The 14,259-nt window shown below is 47.0% G+C and overlaps 1 protein-coding gene across 5 annotated transcripts; it reads left to right on the forward strand.

Moving 5' to 3' along the window:
- Window positions 1–2,351: 2,351 nt before the first annotated feature.
- Window positions 2,352–8,294, forward strand: RASL11A (RAS like family 11 member A). 5 transcript variants are annotated; one of them, XM_055244639.2, is made up of 5 exons: window positions 2,352–2,591; window positions 3,634–4,202; window positions 4,618–4,674; window positions 4,773–4,852; window positions 6,147–6,869. In XM_055244639.2, exons 2-5 carry the CDS (start codon window positions 4,079–4,081, stop codon window positions 6,612–6,614), a joined length of 729 nt encoding a protein of 242 aa, XP_055100614.1. In that variant the 5' UTR covers window positions 2,352–2,591; window positions 3,634–4,078; the 3' UTR covers window positions 6,615–6,869. The 5 variants fall into 5 exon arrangements, with proteins under 5 accessions (XP_055100614.1, XP_063475341.1, XP_055100615.1 ...); XM_063619271.1 differs by having other exon boundaries at window positions 2,352–4,202; window positions 6,147–8,294; XM_055244640.2 differs by lacking the exons at window positions 2,352–2,591; window positions 3,634–4,202 and adding an exon at window positions 4,229–4,409.
- The last annotated feature ends 5,965 nt before the right edge of the window (window positions 8,295–14,259 follow it).

Raw genomic sequence — 14,259 nt, forward strand, 5'->3', positions numbered from 1 at the left:
ATTTGAGAATTTTCTTGGTAAACTCAACAGTAATTTATAAATGATAGTGAATTTGATAAATTTCTTCAGGGATGTCTGTGAAGGCAGGCAGGAGTGTGTTATACTTCGCTGTCTTAGTAAATGTTCGCTGCTTTTTGTGTTCTGCGCAAGCACTTATCACAGATCCTCACAGAGTCAATTTTCAGTAATTTTGCCTGCTGAGTTGAAGTAAAGTAGGGAGCTGGTAGAGGGCAGAGCCATGATTCCTGTTTAGGGAGAGTACCTCAAAGGCAGGGGCTCTGAGGCTCCAGTAAACTCAATAGTCAAGGACTTAGGATATACAGCAAAGGGAGTTGATGTTGGGTTATGGCTGGGGTGGGGGAGTTGTTTGTGAACAAGAGGAGGACCCTTGGCAAAGTTTTGCCTGATGACTAGAATTCAAGCTTTTATTTGACTGGGAAAGAGTTAATAACTTCCCAAGTCTGCTATTATTTGCATATTACCAAACTCTGGCCTTTATACTCATTCTAAACACCCACAGATTTGTATATCTGTATCCATGCCTACGCATTTCTATTATCTTTTTAAAACCACTTCAGCATGCCTGTTATATTGGTTGTGCCACAGTTTTACATAACTCTGGACACAAATTTAAAATGAAATGGCAGAACACAAGCAGCAACGATTTAGGCAAGGCTATTTATAATTCTACAGTTCAGTCACTTACTGTCTTCACTAGAAGGTCATGGATTATTTTGTATATTTATAAATGGAAAGAGCTTTTCCAAGGAGAATGAAATAACATGTTGAGCTCTTCTGAGCAAAGGTGCAATGTAAATGCAAAGTGGAGCATAATTATCACTGGGCAGAGAACAGTCTTAGGAATCTTCCTTATTGGCTGACCTTAAGCTACAATGGTCTTATTCCAGACTGGGAATGTAAAACAGAGAAGGAGGTGAAGAGAGACAGAGATAACATTCAACCAAGAAAAGACTCTTTTCCCTTGAAAGTGCTGGATTTTCACTCCAGGAAGGTGAATAGGGTTTATGGCAGATCTCCTTGGCAGTCATTCTCTCTGTGAGTTCTTGATTTTGGATGCGGGTGGTGGTATGTCCAGCTAGAGGGAGGAATCATGATTGTCTAAACTAGTCATGGCCATCCCAGTCTTCTTTGCTAGATACTTAAGTAATCTCCTTCCCAGTTTCTCTGTTCTGGCCAGTGAGATGTAAGAGAAAGTCTGTTGAGTTCTTGTGAGAACTGCTTTATTTCATAATTAAAGAGAACAACTAAGAGAGTACTTCCTTCCCTTCCTGTTTGGGTAAGGACGTGATACTGCAGGAGCCACCTTGCATCCATAAAGGAGAAGTCAAGGGAATCTGAGAGAAAACAGCCCAGACCCCCATCACGGAGCTGCACGTGACCCTGGAACTTAACAGTTTCCAGTTGTTCCCTAGACAGTCATTGTCTTTATGGTGCCTTTTCCCCCATCAGGGAGGAAGGTGCCCTGCTTCAGGTCTTTCCAATTAAACTGCAGTTTAACAGAGAAAATTGCCTTATGAACAGCCAGAAGTCAGTACAACTTAAATATGGCAGTTTATCTCAGGACATCTCCCAGCACACGTCCTCCTGAGAGCAAGTTGCTCTCAAAACCAAGGCAATGGGAAAATGGTCAGAAACAATACTTCTGTATTTTCCAGTTCATACACTGAAGACACCATTCATTCATTCATTCATTCATTCATTTGGAAGGTCAGTCAGTGAACAAACATTTATTAAGGACCTTGCCAGTCCCAGGTGCCACTATGTGCTGGGTACTAGAGTCACAAGCTAGAGTCCCTGTCCTGGAGACAGACATGAAACAAACATTCCACCAGAAAGTAATGATAGTTGAGATCAGTGCCCTGAGAGCGAGTAACCGCAAGATAGGGGTGGGGACAGTGGCAGTGATCAGAGACGGCTTCTCCAAGGGAGGAACATGTAAACTGAAGTCACCATCTAGTCTAGATTAGTTTACTTCAGGATTATTCATAATTCTGCAGATGAGAAATGAGAGCAGTAGGGATACAGAGAGGGAGACACCAAGAAATATAGGAGGAGAAATGATGGAACTTGGCGATTAATCAATGTGGAAGTGAGAGAGTGGGTAGAGTCAAGGATGTCTCCCAGTCTTGGGCCACTGGGTGGATGGAGACACATTCATTAGCATGGTCAATTGCAAAAATGGACCCCATTCTCCATCACTCTCTGCTTCCTTGCCCTTTCACACGTGACTTTTCTGATGTTTCGACAAAAGGGGTGGAGTGTATTTCCCTACTTGAATTTGGGCTGGCCCCATGACTTGCTTTGGCCAACAGAATGCAGCAGAAGGGATGGGTTCCACCTCGAGGCCTAGGTCTCAAGGGGCCTTGTCCATTTCCACCCACTCTCTTGGAACTCTGCTCAGCTACCATGAGGGCAGGCCCTGGCCTACGTGCTGAATGAGAAGGGACATGTAACTCAGTCACTACCCTCCCTTATCACAGCCAACAGCTGCCAGACATGAGTAAGGGCACCCAGCCCCCAACTCCAGAACCTGGAAGCTCCCTGCAGATGCATCAAAGGGCTCAACAACTGTAAGTGATTGTTGTTCTAAGCCATCTAGTTTGGTGTGGCTTGTCATGCAGCAAAAACTGGTACAACCAGGGTAGAGAAAGGTATGAATTAGGATGGGGCTGTCTAATAGGCAATTAGACAGGTGAGGCTGGAACACAGGAGGCCAGAAGCATGAAGGTCTTCTAACTGTTCAAGGTTAAAGTCCTCAGGCTTCTGCTGTGCTATTTCTGGTGGGCTCCAGAAATCCAAGAACTAGTCTATAGCTCTGTGTCCTGTTCCTCACACTGCCCCCCACCCCACCCTAGACCCCACCATGCACCTAGAAGTAAATATTTGGATAATGAAGCAAATGCATGACTCAAGCACATAGGATAGTATTAATGATGGACACTTAGTGCAGAGCCAGGGCCCCCAGCCAGTGGAGTGCTCATGAGTGTTCAGGAATGAGCCAGTGCAACCCCTGCCTGCAGAGGAGGGGCTGGGCATGGATACTGAGCTACTAACCATCACTGCCCCTAAGGGGACTTCATCTATCCCTAGCAAGGTCACAGTGACTGCAGTTGCCTCCGCTGATACTAATTCAGAACTCTTGCCCCCTCCCTCCCTCCCTTTTCCCATATTAATGTCACCCCTTAGCACCTTTTCTTTCTTTTTTTTTGAGACGGAGTTTCGCTCTTGTGGTACAGGCTGGAGTGCAGTGGTACCATCTCGGCACACTGCAACCTCCGCCTCCCGGGTTCAAGCGATTCTGCTGCCTCAGCCTCCCGAGTAGTTGGGATTACAGGCGCCCACCACCACGCCCCGCTAATTTTTGTACTTTTAGTAGAGACAGCGTTTCGCCATGTTGGCCAGGCTGGTCTTGAACTCCTGACCTCAGATGATCTTGCCCACCTTGGCCTCCCAAAGTGCTGGGATTACAGGCGTGAGCCACCGCGCCCAGCCCCTTAGCACCTTTTAAAAATAAAAAGAGCAGCGTTTTACAGGAATCTGTCCCATTGTTGCAGAAACATCCAACTGATTGCACTTTTTCTTCTCTCGTCAACTCGTAACTCCTATCTCAAGTTCACCCACAGGTCTAGTGACTCCAGCTGGCTGCTGCGTGGGGGGAGACTCGCAGAGTGCCTGACTAGAGGCCACCCGCGCGCTCTGGACGGTGGCCCTATCTCCAGGGTCTGGGCCCCGGAGCCGCAGTTCTGCAGCAGAGCGCCTGGAGCCGCGAGCAGCGAGCAGCCCGGCGAAGCGCACAACCTCGGCGATAGTCAGCTCCGCGGCCTCTGCTCCCTCCCCTCCCCGCAGCTCCGGGAAGGGGCGGAGACGAGGAGGAGCTGGGACTGCCGCCGCGCTCCCGGGCGCACCAAGCCCTTTAAAAGCCGCGGGCCTTGACAGTTCTGCAGGCAGCCGTCGCGGTCCTGGAGCCCTAGTCCCGCACTCCCCGCTGGCGAGCCGGCTCTGGGTGCGGCGAGGCCCAGCCCTCTCGGCTTGCGCGCCGGACCGCGGGACGCGCTCCATGCGGCCGCTCAGCATGTCCGGGCACTTTCTGCTCGCACCCATCCCCGAGTCCTCCTCGGACTACCTACTGCCCAAGGACATCAAACTGGCGGTGCTGGGCGCTGGCCGCGTGGGCAAGAGCGGTGAGTGCGGCGGGGACCCCCGGGCGGCATCGCTCCCCGGCTCCGGCCGCGACCACTGGGGGCGCTGCGGAGAGAGGGAGCCTCGGCCGAAGCAGAGGGCGGGGGTGCAGGTAGAATCGGGCTGCTTTCGCGCTCGGAGGGTCCCGGTCCGTCCCGGCCTGCTTCCCTGGCGTTTCCTGGTGCATCTACTCCTGGGCTCTCCGCGGGGTTGGCGCCTGTTCGGGGATGGGGTGCGGGAGAGGTGTCCCGCCAGTCGTACTCGCGGCCGAGCCCGCGGCACCTCGGCTTTGCGGAGCCTCTGGAAGCGAGCAGTGCCCACGGTTCTGCGCCCTTCACTCCCCCCAGTTTGTCGGAGGTGCCTGGGTTTGACTGGCTTGTTCTACTCTTTGGGTTGATTTTCCCATTTCCTTTTCAGCAATGATCGTGCGCTTCCTGACCAAGAGATTCATTGGAGACTATGAACCGAATACAGGTGAGAATACTTTCACGCTCCCTGCTTTTATGCTTGCATGTTTCTTTCTACGGATGGGAGTTTGAGAATTGAAAAGCAAACTCTCCTTCATTCTCCAGGCAAGCTGTATTCACGGCTGGTCTATGTCGAGGGGGACCAGCTCTCCCTGCAGATCCAGGATACTCCCGGGGGCGTCCAGGTAAAAACCGCCAGGGGCAAACAGCTCACCCCTACCCGTGAGACCACCCCGGTGGGCACAGCACGTAGGGCGCCCATGCTGGGCGCAGGGGTCTGAGCAAGGCATCTAAACCGACCTGTGCATTTAGAGGTAGGAATGGGCTGTCCACAGGTGGGGCCAGTGGTTGGGGTGTTAGAAACTCTCTAAGGGGGAGGCATGGTTAGAAGCAGCCTCCTCTTGTTAAGCACCTGACTTAACTTCACTTTGCAACCCTGGTGGGCCATCCCTACTTAAGCAGTTCTCACCATTTCTTCCAGAGGTAGCCATGGAACCATTAACAAAGAAAAAAACGTTTAAAACAAAACGAAAAAACAGGTAGGATTCTGGTGGGAGAGAGTCTTCTCCCCTGGCAAGCTCTGCTTTTTTTCAGACGGAGTTTCACTCTGTTGCCCAGGCTGGAGTGCAGTGGCTGGATCTCAGCTCACTGCAACTTCTGCCTCCTAGGTTCCAGTGATTCTCCTGCTTCAGCCTCCCAAGTAGCTGGGACTACAGGCACCCACCATAACTCCCAGCTATTTATTTATTTATTTATTTTTATATTTTTTAGTAGAGATGGGGTTTCACTATGTTGGCCAGGCTGGTCTCGAACTCCTGACCTCAAGTGATCTGCCCACCTCGGCCTCCCAAAGTGGTGGGATTATAGGCATGAGCCACAGCGCCCGGCTCAAGCACTGCTGAACTGCTGCTGTTAATGGCTGTTCCCTCAAGTCAGTAATTGCAATCAGATAACCCCTTGGCAGAGGGTCTAGAATGTAACTTGTTTATTAACCAGTTACCAATTGCTACTCCCTTCTCCAGAGGAAAGGTCTTGTGGAAGAACCCTAAGAAAGGAATTTTTTTCTGTAACATTCTTAAGAAGTGCATGTTAAAAATATTTTTGTGGGTTTGGGAATAGATATTTATCTTGGCTTATTTTCAAAGTTTTGTTTATTATGAGTTAGTGTTTCCTAAAACTTGAGCCATTCTGGTTTGAGGTCATTCTTCAGTCAGCCATGGTTCACCAGAGACTGCTGACAAGCAAGGAGTTTAAAAATAATGCAGGGATAACAGCTAATAAAGTAACTCAGGCAGGGAGTTTGCCTGGGAATCTTCTTTCCATATCAAAACCTGCTTCTGCAGAAGCTGGGTGGAAACTGAAAACTGTATTTAGTGATTTCTTTTTCAAGTGTTTCTTCAAGGGTTGCCTTGATGTTGTTTTGAGTTTATCTCCCACTGAGGGTTTCCTTGACTGGATCTCATTTTGATGTTTTCTCAGATCCAAGACAGCCTCCCCCAGGTCGTCGATTCCCTGTCCAAATGCGTGCAGTGGGCCGAGGGCTTTCTGCTGGTCTATTCCATCACAGACTATGACAGCTACTTGTCCATCCGACCCCTTTATCAGCACATCCGGAAGGTCCACCCTGACTCTAAAGCCCCTGTCATCATCGTGGGCAACAAGGGGGACCTTTTGCATGCCCGGCAGGTGCAGACACAGGACGGTATTCAGCTAGCCAATGAGCTGGGCAGCCTGTTCCTTGAAATTTCCACTAGCGAAAACTATGAAGATGTCTGTGATGTGTTTCAGCATCTCTGCAAAGAAGTGAGCAAGATGCATGGCCTCAGTGGGGAAAGAAGAAGAGCCTCCATCATCCCTCGGCCCCGCTCTCCCAACATGCAGGACCTGAAGAGACGCTTCAAGCAGGCTCTGTCTCCCAAAGTCAAAGCCCCCTCTGCACTGGGATGAACTATCTCAGACAGATGCCTCTCCTTTTTAATACGCATTTGTGCAGCTAAAAGACTGGGCTTCTCCCTTTTTAATCACACATTCAGAGTTTATTTTTATAAAAAAATTGATTTTCAAGTACATGTGTATTTCTGAAAATTCAAACAGTGATTGCCTAGAAGCTGGATAAAATTTTGTTTTGTTTTATTAAAAGAACTGTTTTTTTTTTTTTTTACTGTAACCACTGGCCACTTTTCCATTAAAGGCAAAATGGCAACATTGCTCATTGTTTTCTCAATGTCTTTTTATAGAAATTGTACTTGCACCAGCGCCCAGAACTACTCCATGCTTGCCCTTAGTCTGAACTCTGATTGGTGTCTCGCAGTGGGGAGGAGTTCATGTAGAGGGAGTCTGTTGTGGGAGAAAGGAAAGTATGTGGAGGAGGAGAGGGATTTGAATAACAGCAAGAGGTCTTTTAAATGGGACACTGCCACCAGTCATGAAATTGCCAGTGTGTGATTTTCAAGGGAAGGGGTACAGTGTGAGCTGATGCTAAAACGTTACAAGTCATGAGTAACATTTATTGGTGCAAATGCAAGTTTATACTCTACCCATATTAAAAAACAACCCCTTTTCTAGTATTATGTCAGTAAGTGGACCCTACTGCCCAAAAGTTGCCTCAAAATTCTCCTTCCCTTCCAATAGGGCACCAGATCTGTCCATCCTCACTCCTGTTTTTCTCTAAAGCCTCACTGTCCCTTAATCTAGACCTCCCTTTGACTGACAGGCAAGAATCTAGGCAAGACTCATGTTTCTTGCCTTCTAGAATGACATCTTCTAATTGTCTCTTCACATCAGAACAATCCTACTAAAACTAACCTTAATCATTTTATTTCTATAAAAAACTCAGCTGGTTTCCCCTTATCTACTGGTTAAGATAGACATGAGACATGGCATCAAGATTCTTTACCACCTCTCCAGGCTTATCAACCCCTCCTTCCAAGACACACACCCCAGCAGTCAGTCCATTCCAACAGATTGTCTTTCTCAGCCTGCTCCAGGCTCTTTCATGTCTTCCTGCCTTGACACAAACTATCTCACTGCCTCAAATATTTTTTCCGATTCTACACATAATGGCTTACTTACTCATCTTTAAAAACTCAAGTCACATGCTACATTCAGCTCTGAAATGCCTTCTCTGGTCTTCCTCTATTCCTGGAGCATTTGTGTTATAACCCAACCCTGTCATGTTACTCCATTAGAAGGAGTCCCCCTCGAGGGCAGTAGCTGCATTTTATGATCCTGTCTTCCAATCTTCTAGTTCAGTGCTTGCCTGTAGAGTGGTAAGTTTTAAGTAAACATATAATGAATAAATGAATGAATGCACCATTTATGGTGCCAAGGGGCAATGATTACCATGAAACATTGCTACTTCTGCAGGGCAAGGACAGGTGTTCTGAGTAATTAAAGATTATTAGCTGTGATGGAAAGGGACTGACATACGCAGCTTCTGGCAATCACAGACCATTACCCTTCCAAAAGGACAGCTCTGTCCAGACCTGTGATGTCAGCACCACTTTTCCCTGTAGTTGAAGGGAGTCTACCTATACAAAATGGCATGAAGGGTTAAGAAAACTAGATAATGCATGTCTAAAAGAGTGTTCAAATAAAATATTAATTTGGATTCCATCTTTTAAAAAATGCCTCACATTCTCCTTGTTTGCATACTCTCAAAACAAAAGCTCTATCATCTGTTCTGCTTCCTGCCGTGCATCTTAACATTGTAGGTATAGACCCAAGAACAACTGATTCTCCTAGTCCCTGCCATGCCTACAACATGTCCAGACTGCCACCTGTCACCAGGGGCTTCTCTGCCTTCAAGGAACTGAGATCAAACATCCCATGGGAAATCATAATCTAAAAGCTAAAGAATAAGACAAGAGATGTCCCCAGGCCACCTATGATCAAGTTTCAAATGAGTGAATGGTAAGAACAGAAAGTCGTCTTGAGCTTTTCAGGGGAGCAGGCTGTGGATCAGAAGGGTCAAAAGATGAGTCCCATGGCCATCTCAAAGGGACTCACAGCCTTGTGGGCTCAGGCAGGCTGATGGGCCAAGCAGAAAGCACCCTACCCTGTCTTCTTTCTCTCCCAGCATCATAAATAATTGGCCTCCAGGGCTTCATGGCCCGCTTTATTCTCTGGTCCCTGAAACTGGCCCAGCACAGGAGCTGGCTTGCTGGTCATGGAGAAACTTCGTTGCCTGTGGCCGCTCTTTCCCAGGCCTCCTGCTGATCAGCAGTGGGGTCTCCTGGGGATCATGGTGCTTAGGGAGCATCTGGAAGGCTCCTGGGATGGTAGCCCCGGAGGTGGAAGAGGTGAGCATGGAGTTATTCGAAGGCAGTTAGATGGGGAAGTTGTGTAGGGAAGAGAGCTGAGGATATGGGCTTGGCTGAGTGCTAAGGAAGCCCTAACAGGGAAAGCTGAGCTCTAAGGCAACATCCCCTTCCCTCACCAATGGGGAGGGCATAGTTGAGAGAGCTATGGGTGTCATTATTTTGCAGGCGGGGGCAGAAGTCCTGAAACACTGGACAGAACATTGGGTAGAACATTAAAAAAACTTGGGTGGATGTGGAGAGAACAGTATCTGTGCATTTTATCCAATAGTTTTGCCTTACCTCTGAGGTGTCATGGCCTGTGCAAGAATTTACCTCTATCCTCATGAGAGAGGTGGGACTGCGGCTTCCCCCACCCACTTCACCTCCCTCCTCCATCCCTGCCTCCGTGGGAAGCATCCCTGCCTCAGTGGGAAAATCTGTCTCTGAAACCCCCAGGCCTCCACTGCTGGCACTCGTTCTCCTTCTGGTCACGGCTCAGTCACTGATTCTGCTTTAAAACTCTGCAGAATGACTTAATTAATGTTGCAATCAGTGTCGTTCTGGAGAAATGGATGCAATCCAAAATGGCTAAATTGTACATCCTGCAAACATTCCGTACTTCACATGCAACTCATGAGAAGCAAACTCAAATAATGGAAAAACAAGTCAATTATAATAGAAGAAAATAAATTTGTTTTGCTTCTGTTTAGGCGAAGAGCACAACGGAAGTTCTAAAGTTTATTAATATCTGTTTAGAGAAATGGATTAAAATAAATACCGAGGAAGGCAGTGGTAAACAATAGAGCAAATAAAAAAGACAAGATGACTGTTTAGTCATAATTGGGGCTCGAATTGCTTTTTTGCTCCTTGTATATGTTGCGATTTCAACTTCTCATTATGCAGTTACCAATTCAAACTTACAATGCAAATATATTTTGTGTGATTAATAAACTATTATTACCATTTACTCTCCAAAAGGTGGAATATTTTGAAAGACTTTGTTAAAATTAGTTTCAAGCTACTGTGGCACTTAGGAAGAAAGATGTGATATGGAAACAAAAAGATTGTTTTCCAAACACCATTAATTGAGCTAGGGCCCTAGAAAAAAATTAATCTATGTAAGTGATGATTTGGTTGCAATGGCAAAGCAGTTTTCAGCATAACAGAGTAGAAATGTGCCTATCTTAGATGAAATGTCTAGAAGCTTCCCATGTCTGGATCTTCTTGTGTACTTCTCCTCTAGTAGAAAATCAGCTCTGTTAGGATTTGAGTGAGTCCTCATTTATCTTCAGCTCCACAGCACCTGTTCAAGTGTCCAGTACACAGCAGGATCCTCAAAAATATTGGCTAAGCTGAACTGTTAAAAATATTGGAGTTCCTACTGGGAGGCGGAGCTTGCAGTGAGCCGAGATTGCGCCACTGCACTCCAGCCTGGGCGACAGAGCGAGACTCCGTCTCAAAAAAAAAAAAAAAAAAAAAATTTTGGAGTTCCTAAAGTTTTTTTTTATTGTTCATGAGAACAGAGGTGTATTAGTCAGGGTTCTCTAGAGGGACAGCACTAATGAACAGATATATGTATGTAATGGGGAGTTTATTAAGTATTAATTCTCACAATCACAAGGTCCCACAATAGGCCGTCTGCAGGCTCAGGAGCAAGCAGAGCCAGTCTGAATTCCGAAACTGAAGAACCTGGAGTCTGATGTTCTAGGGCAGGAAGCATCCAGCACGGGAGAAAGGTGTAGCCTGGGAGGCTAGGCCAATTTCTCTTTTCACATTTTTCTGCCTGCTTATATTCTAACTGCGATAGCAGCTGATTAGATTGTGCCCACCCAGATTAAGGGTGGGTCTACCTTTCCCAGCCCACTGACTCAAAATCTCCTTTGGCAACACCCTCTCAGGCACACCCAGGATCAATATTTTGTATCCTTCAATTCAATCAAGTTGACAATATTAACCATAACAAGGGATATATATCTATATCCTGAGTTTTCTTCGTCAAACTGTCAGAGACATCTCCTTTCCCAACCATCTTCCTGGCCTCTTTTCTTATCTTTTTTTTTTTTTTTTTGAGACAAGGTCTCACTCTGTCACCCAGGCTGGAGTGCAGTAGTGCGATCTCGGCTCACTGCCACCTCTGCTACCCAGGCTCAGGCAATCCTTCCATATCATTCTCCCAAGTAGCTGAGATTACAGTCATGCACCACCACACCCAGCTAATTTTTGTGTTTTTGGTAGAGACAGCGTTTCACCAACCATGTTGCCCAGGCTGGTCCTGAACTCCTGAGCTCAAGGGATCCACCCGCCTCAGTCTCCCAAAGTGCTGGGATTACAGGCGTGAGCCACTGTACCTGGCCTCCTTTCCCCTTCTTTAACTCAGAGAGCATTCTCCAGAGAAAGGCTACTTGAACAAAATAGATGCTTTCAGTTTTCCTTATATCTTTAGAAAAACCATGACAACAGTGATTTGTATTATTTTAAATCACATCTATTGAGAATCCACTTCGTGCAAAAAGGCCTGTGCTACATGTTGTTGTGATCAAGACAGCCTTCCTTTCCCAGGAACTGAGTTCGGTGGGAGTTCTGGGTCACGCTTCCGAAGGTGTGACTTCTTTCCGAGAGATGTAAATTTAAACTCTGACCCTACCTGAGGGTGTTGACAAAATCAATGGACGATGCAGATCACAGAGCTGAGGGGGGATGGCAGCAAAAACCCCAAAGAGTGTGAAAGTATCCTTACTAAGAAAGGATGTTTCTTACTTTACAAATTGTAAAGCATCATTTCCTTAGAGGCATGTGTTCTGTTCAAGATTAATGAGTTAAAATTGTAAAATATTTACTGCCACTTCTTATTGGCATTCTTTGCTTATATTGGAAAAGCATTATTAACTGCAGGGCTTACTTCTATAGCCCAATTTTGCCGAGCAATACTAATGTGGATTTATAACTGGGAAAACAAGGATGCTCAGAAGCTCCTGCCAAGAATAGGCTGTTACTAACCAGCTTTGTGGAGACAGAAGAGCACACGTTCCAGGTCTGTGTTCAAATCCCAACTTTGCCATTGGTGATATAAGCTTCCTTATCTTAAAATGGAAATAATACTACCCATCAGACAGCATTGTTTGTGGAATCTGACACATATAAGTTGCTCAGTAAGTTGTAGTTGTTTATTTATTTATTTTTAAATATTTTAGACCTGTAGTCCTGGCTACCTGAGAGAATAAGGTGGGAGGATTACTTGTGCACAGGAATTGAAGGTCAGCCTGGGCAACATAGTGAGACCCCAGCTTTAAAAATAAATAAATAAAAGTAAAATACCTTGGTACATTATGAAGCTGCTTTTGCAAATGAGTGTTTCTCTGGCTTGCTTGTATACTCTAAAAGATACAGTAGTTGCTTTGAATTACATGATTTTTCCCATTTCACTTCTGGGAAAAAGAAGGTTTGCAACGGAATAGTTGTTTCTTCAGTGATAACACCTAACAATTATTGATCTTTTATGTATGCTGGGTTAATTTTCTAAATAATCCATTGAGATAGAACTATTATCACTCCCATTGATATGAGAGTGCTGGGAGGGGAAGAGTCCCTTTAAATGATACAGAAGAGGGGAAGGGAAATGCTGGGTAGAGGAGGGTGTGGTCCCTGGCTAGGGCTCCACCCCCACAGACCTGGGTGAGGACAGGCATTTTTGCTTTTCTGTCAAAAGTTGCATTTCCCAAGACCACCCTGGCCTGCCACGCCCCCATCCTGTGCCTGTAAAAACCCTGACACCCCAGCAAGCAGACACACACATAGCTGGATATAGAGAGGAGCGCATCAGTTGAGGAACACACAGGTGGCTGGATGTCCAGAGCAACACACCCATAGGCACCTGTCTCCAGCAGGCCAGCAGAACAACACTGAGTTTGGCTGGGGTAGTTGGAGGAGAGCCCGGGCCAGCTTGACTCCAGGGGAAAGCCATCTCCCTTCTGGCTCCCCCATTTGCTGGGAGCTACTTCCACTCAATAAAACCTTGCACTCATTCTCCAAGCCCACCTGTGATCCGATTCTTCCAGTACTCCAAGGCAGGAAACCCCGGGATACAGAAAGCCCTCTGTCCTTGCGATAAGGCAGGGGTCTAATTGAGCTAACAGAAGCCGCCTATAGATGGCAAACTAAAAGAGCACCCTGTAACACACGCCCATTGGGCCTTTAGCTGTAAACATTCACATCTAGACACTGCCGTGGGGTCAGAGCCCCACAGCCTGCCTGTCTGTATGCTCCCCTAGAGGTTTGAGCAGTGGAGCACTGAAGAAGTGAGCCACTCCCCCGTCACATGCCCTGTGACGGGGACAAAGGAAGTTTCCCTGTTTCAGCATATTTTATTTTTTCACATGTGCCCCAAAAAGTGTCTCCCATATTTCAGATTAGGAAACTGAGGCCCAGAGAAGTCAAGCAATGAATGGCCTAAAGTCATATGAGCCAAGAAACCAGGGTATCTGGCTCCGGGAAGGGAAGATAATTCCCTGCAGCTCAGGCTGTTTCCTCTGCCCAGGTCTTTGTGCCTGCTGACATATTTGGGGGGAACTTGTAAAAAATGCAGCTTCAGGGTCTAGCCCCAGGGGTTCTGTTGCTATGTTTTTGAGCTGTGGTCGGTGGGGAACTTGCAATTCAGCAAACTTCCTGGTTGGCATTGATACCTGATGTCCAGCTTTGAAGCTTGTGAGCAAGACCCTGGTCTGGACTTGTTCCAGGCTTCTTGTTTATCCAAGGGACAGTCAGACTTGGATAGCAAAAGCCTTGATGGGAAGAAGACAGGAATTGCTGGGTGTCCTGCCATGAGGCTGGGTGCTGGGTGAGTTGATCCAGCCAAGGTGCGTCCAGGCTGCCTCAGTACCACTTGGCAGAGCTAAGTCCTTCTCCATGGCCAGGTGACCTTGAATCACCCCTTTGAAAGCCATTCTAGGATGGGCATAGTGGGGCTGGAGACGGGGGTAGTGGGCATTATCTACATCAACGGGCCCCAGGGACACCCTCCCACTGGCCACATTCTCTCTTCTCTGACCGGAGCCCTGAGAGGCAGCCTCTATGGCAGCCCTTGGTGGTTCATGTGCTTTCTTTTGTCTAGGAGGCAGCAGGTTAGCATCTTGTGAAGAGGAGGAGGTGACCGAATGTCATCCCAGTGTCCCAGGGCTGTGGGAGTGAATGGTTACTATGCCAGAGCAGAAATTTGCAATGCACTTTTGAGAACTCAAAGCATTCCCCCCCTCCTACTCCCGCCCCCGCCATTGATCTTATCCAGCACTATCTTC

Source organism: Symphalangus syndactylus, chromosome 15 (genome assembly GCF_028878055.3).
Source record: "Symphalangus syndactylus isolate Jambi chromosome 15, NHGRI_mSymSyn1-v2.1_pri, whole genome shotgun sequence".
Classification (NCBI taxonomy): Eukaryota; Metazoa; Chordata; class Mammalia; order Primates; family Hylobatidae; genus Symphalangus; species Symphalangus syndactylus.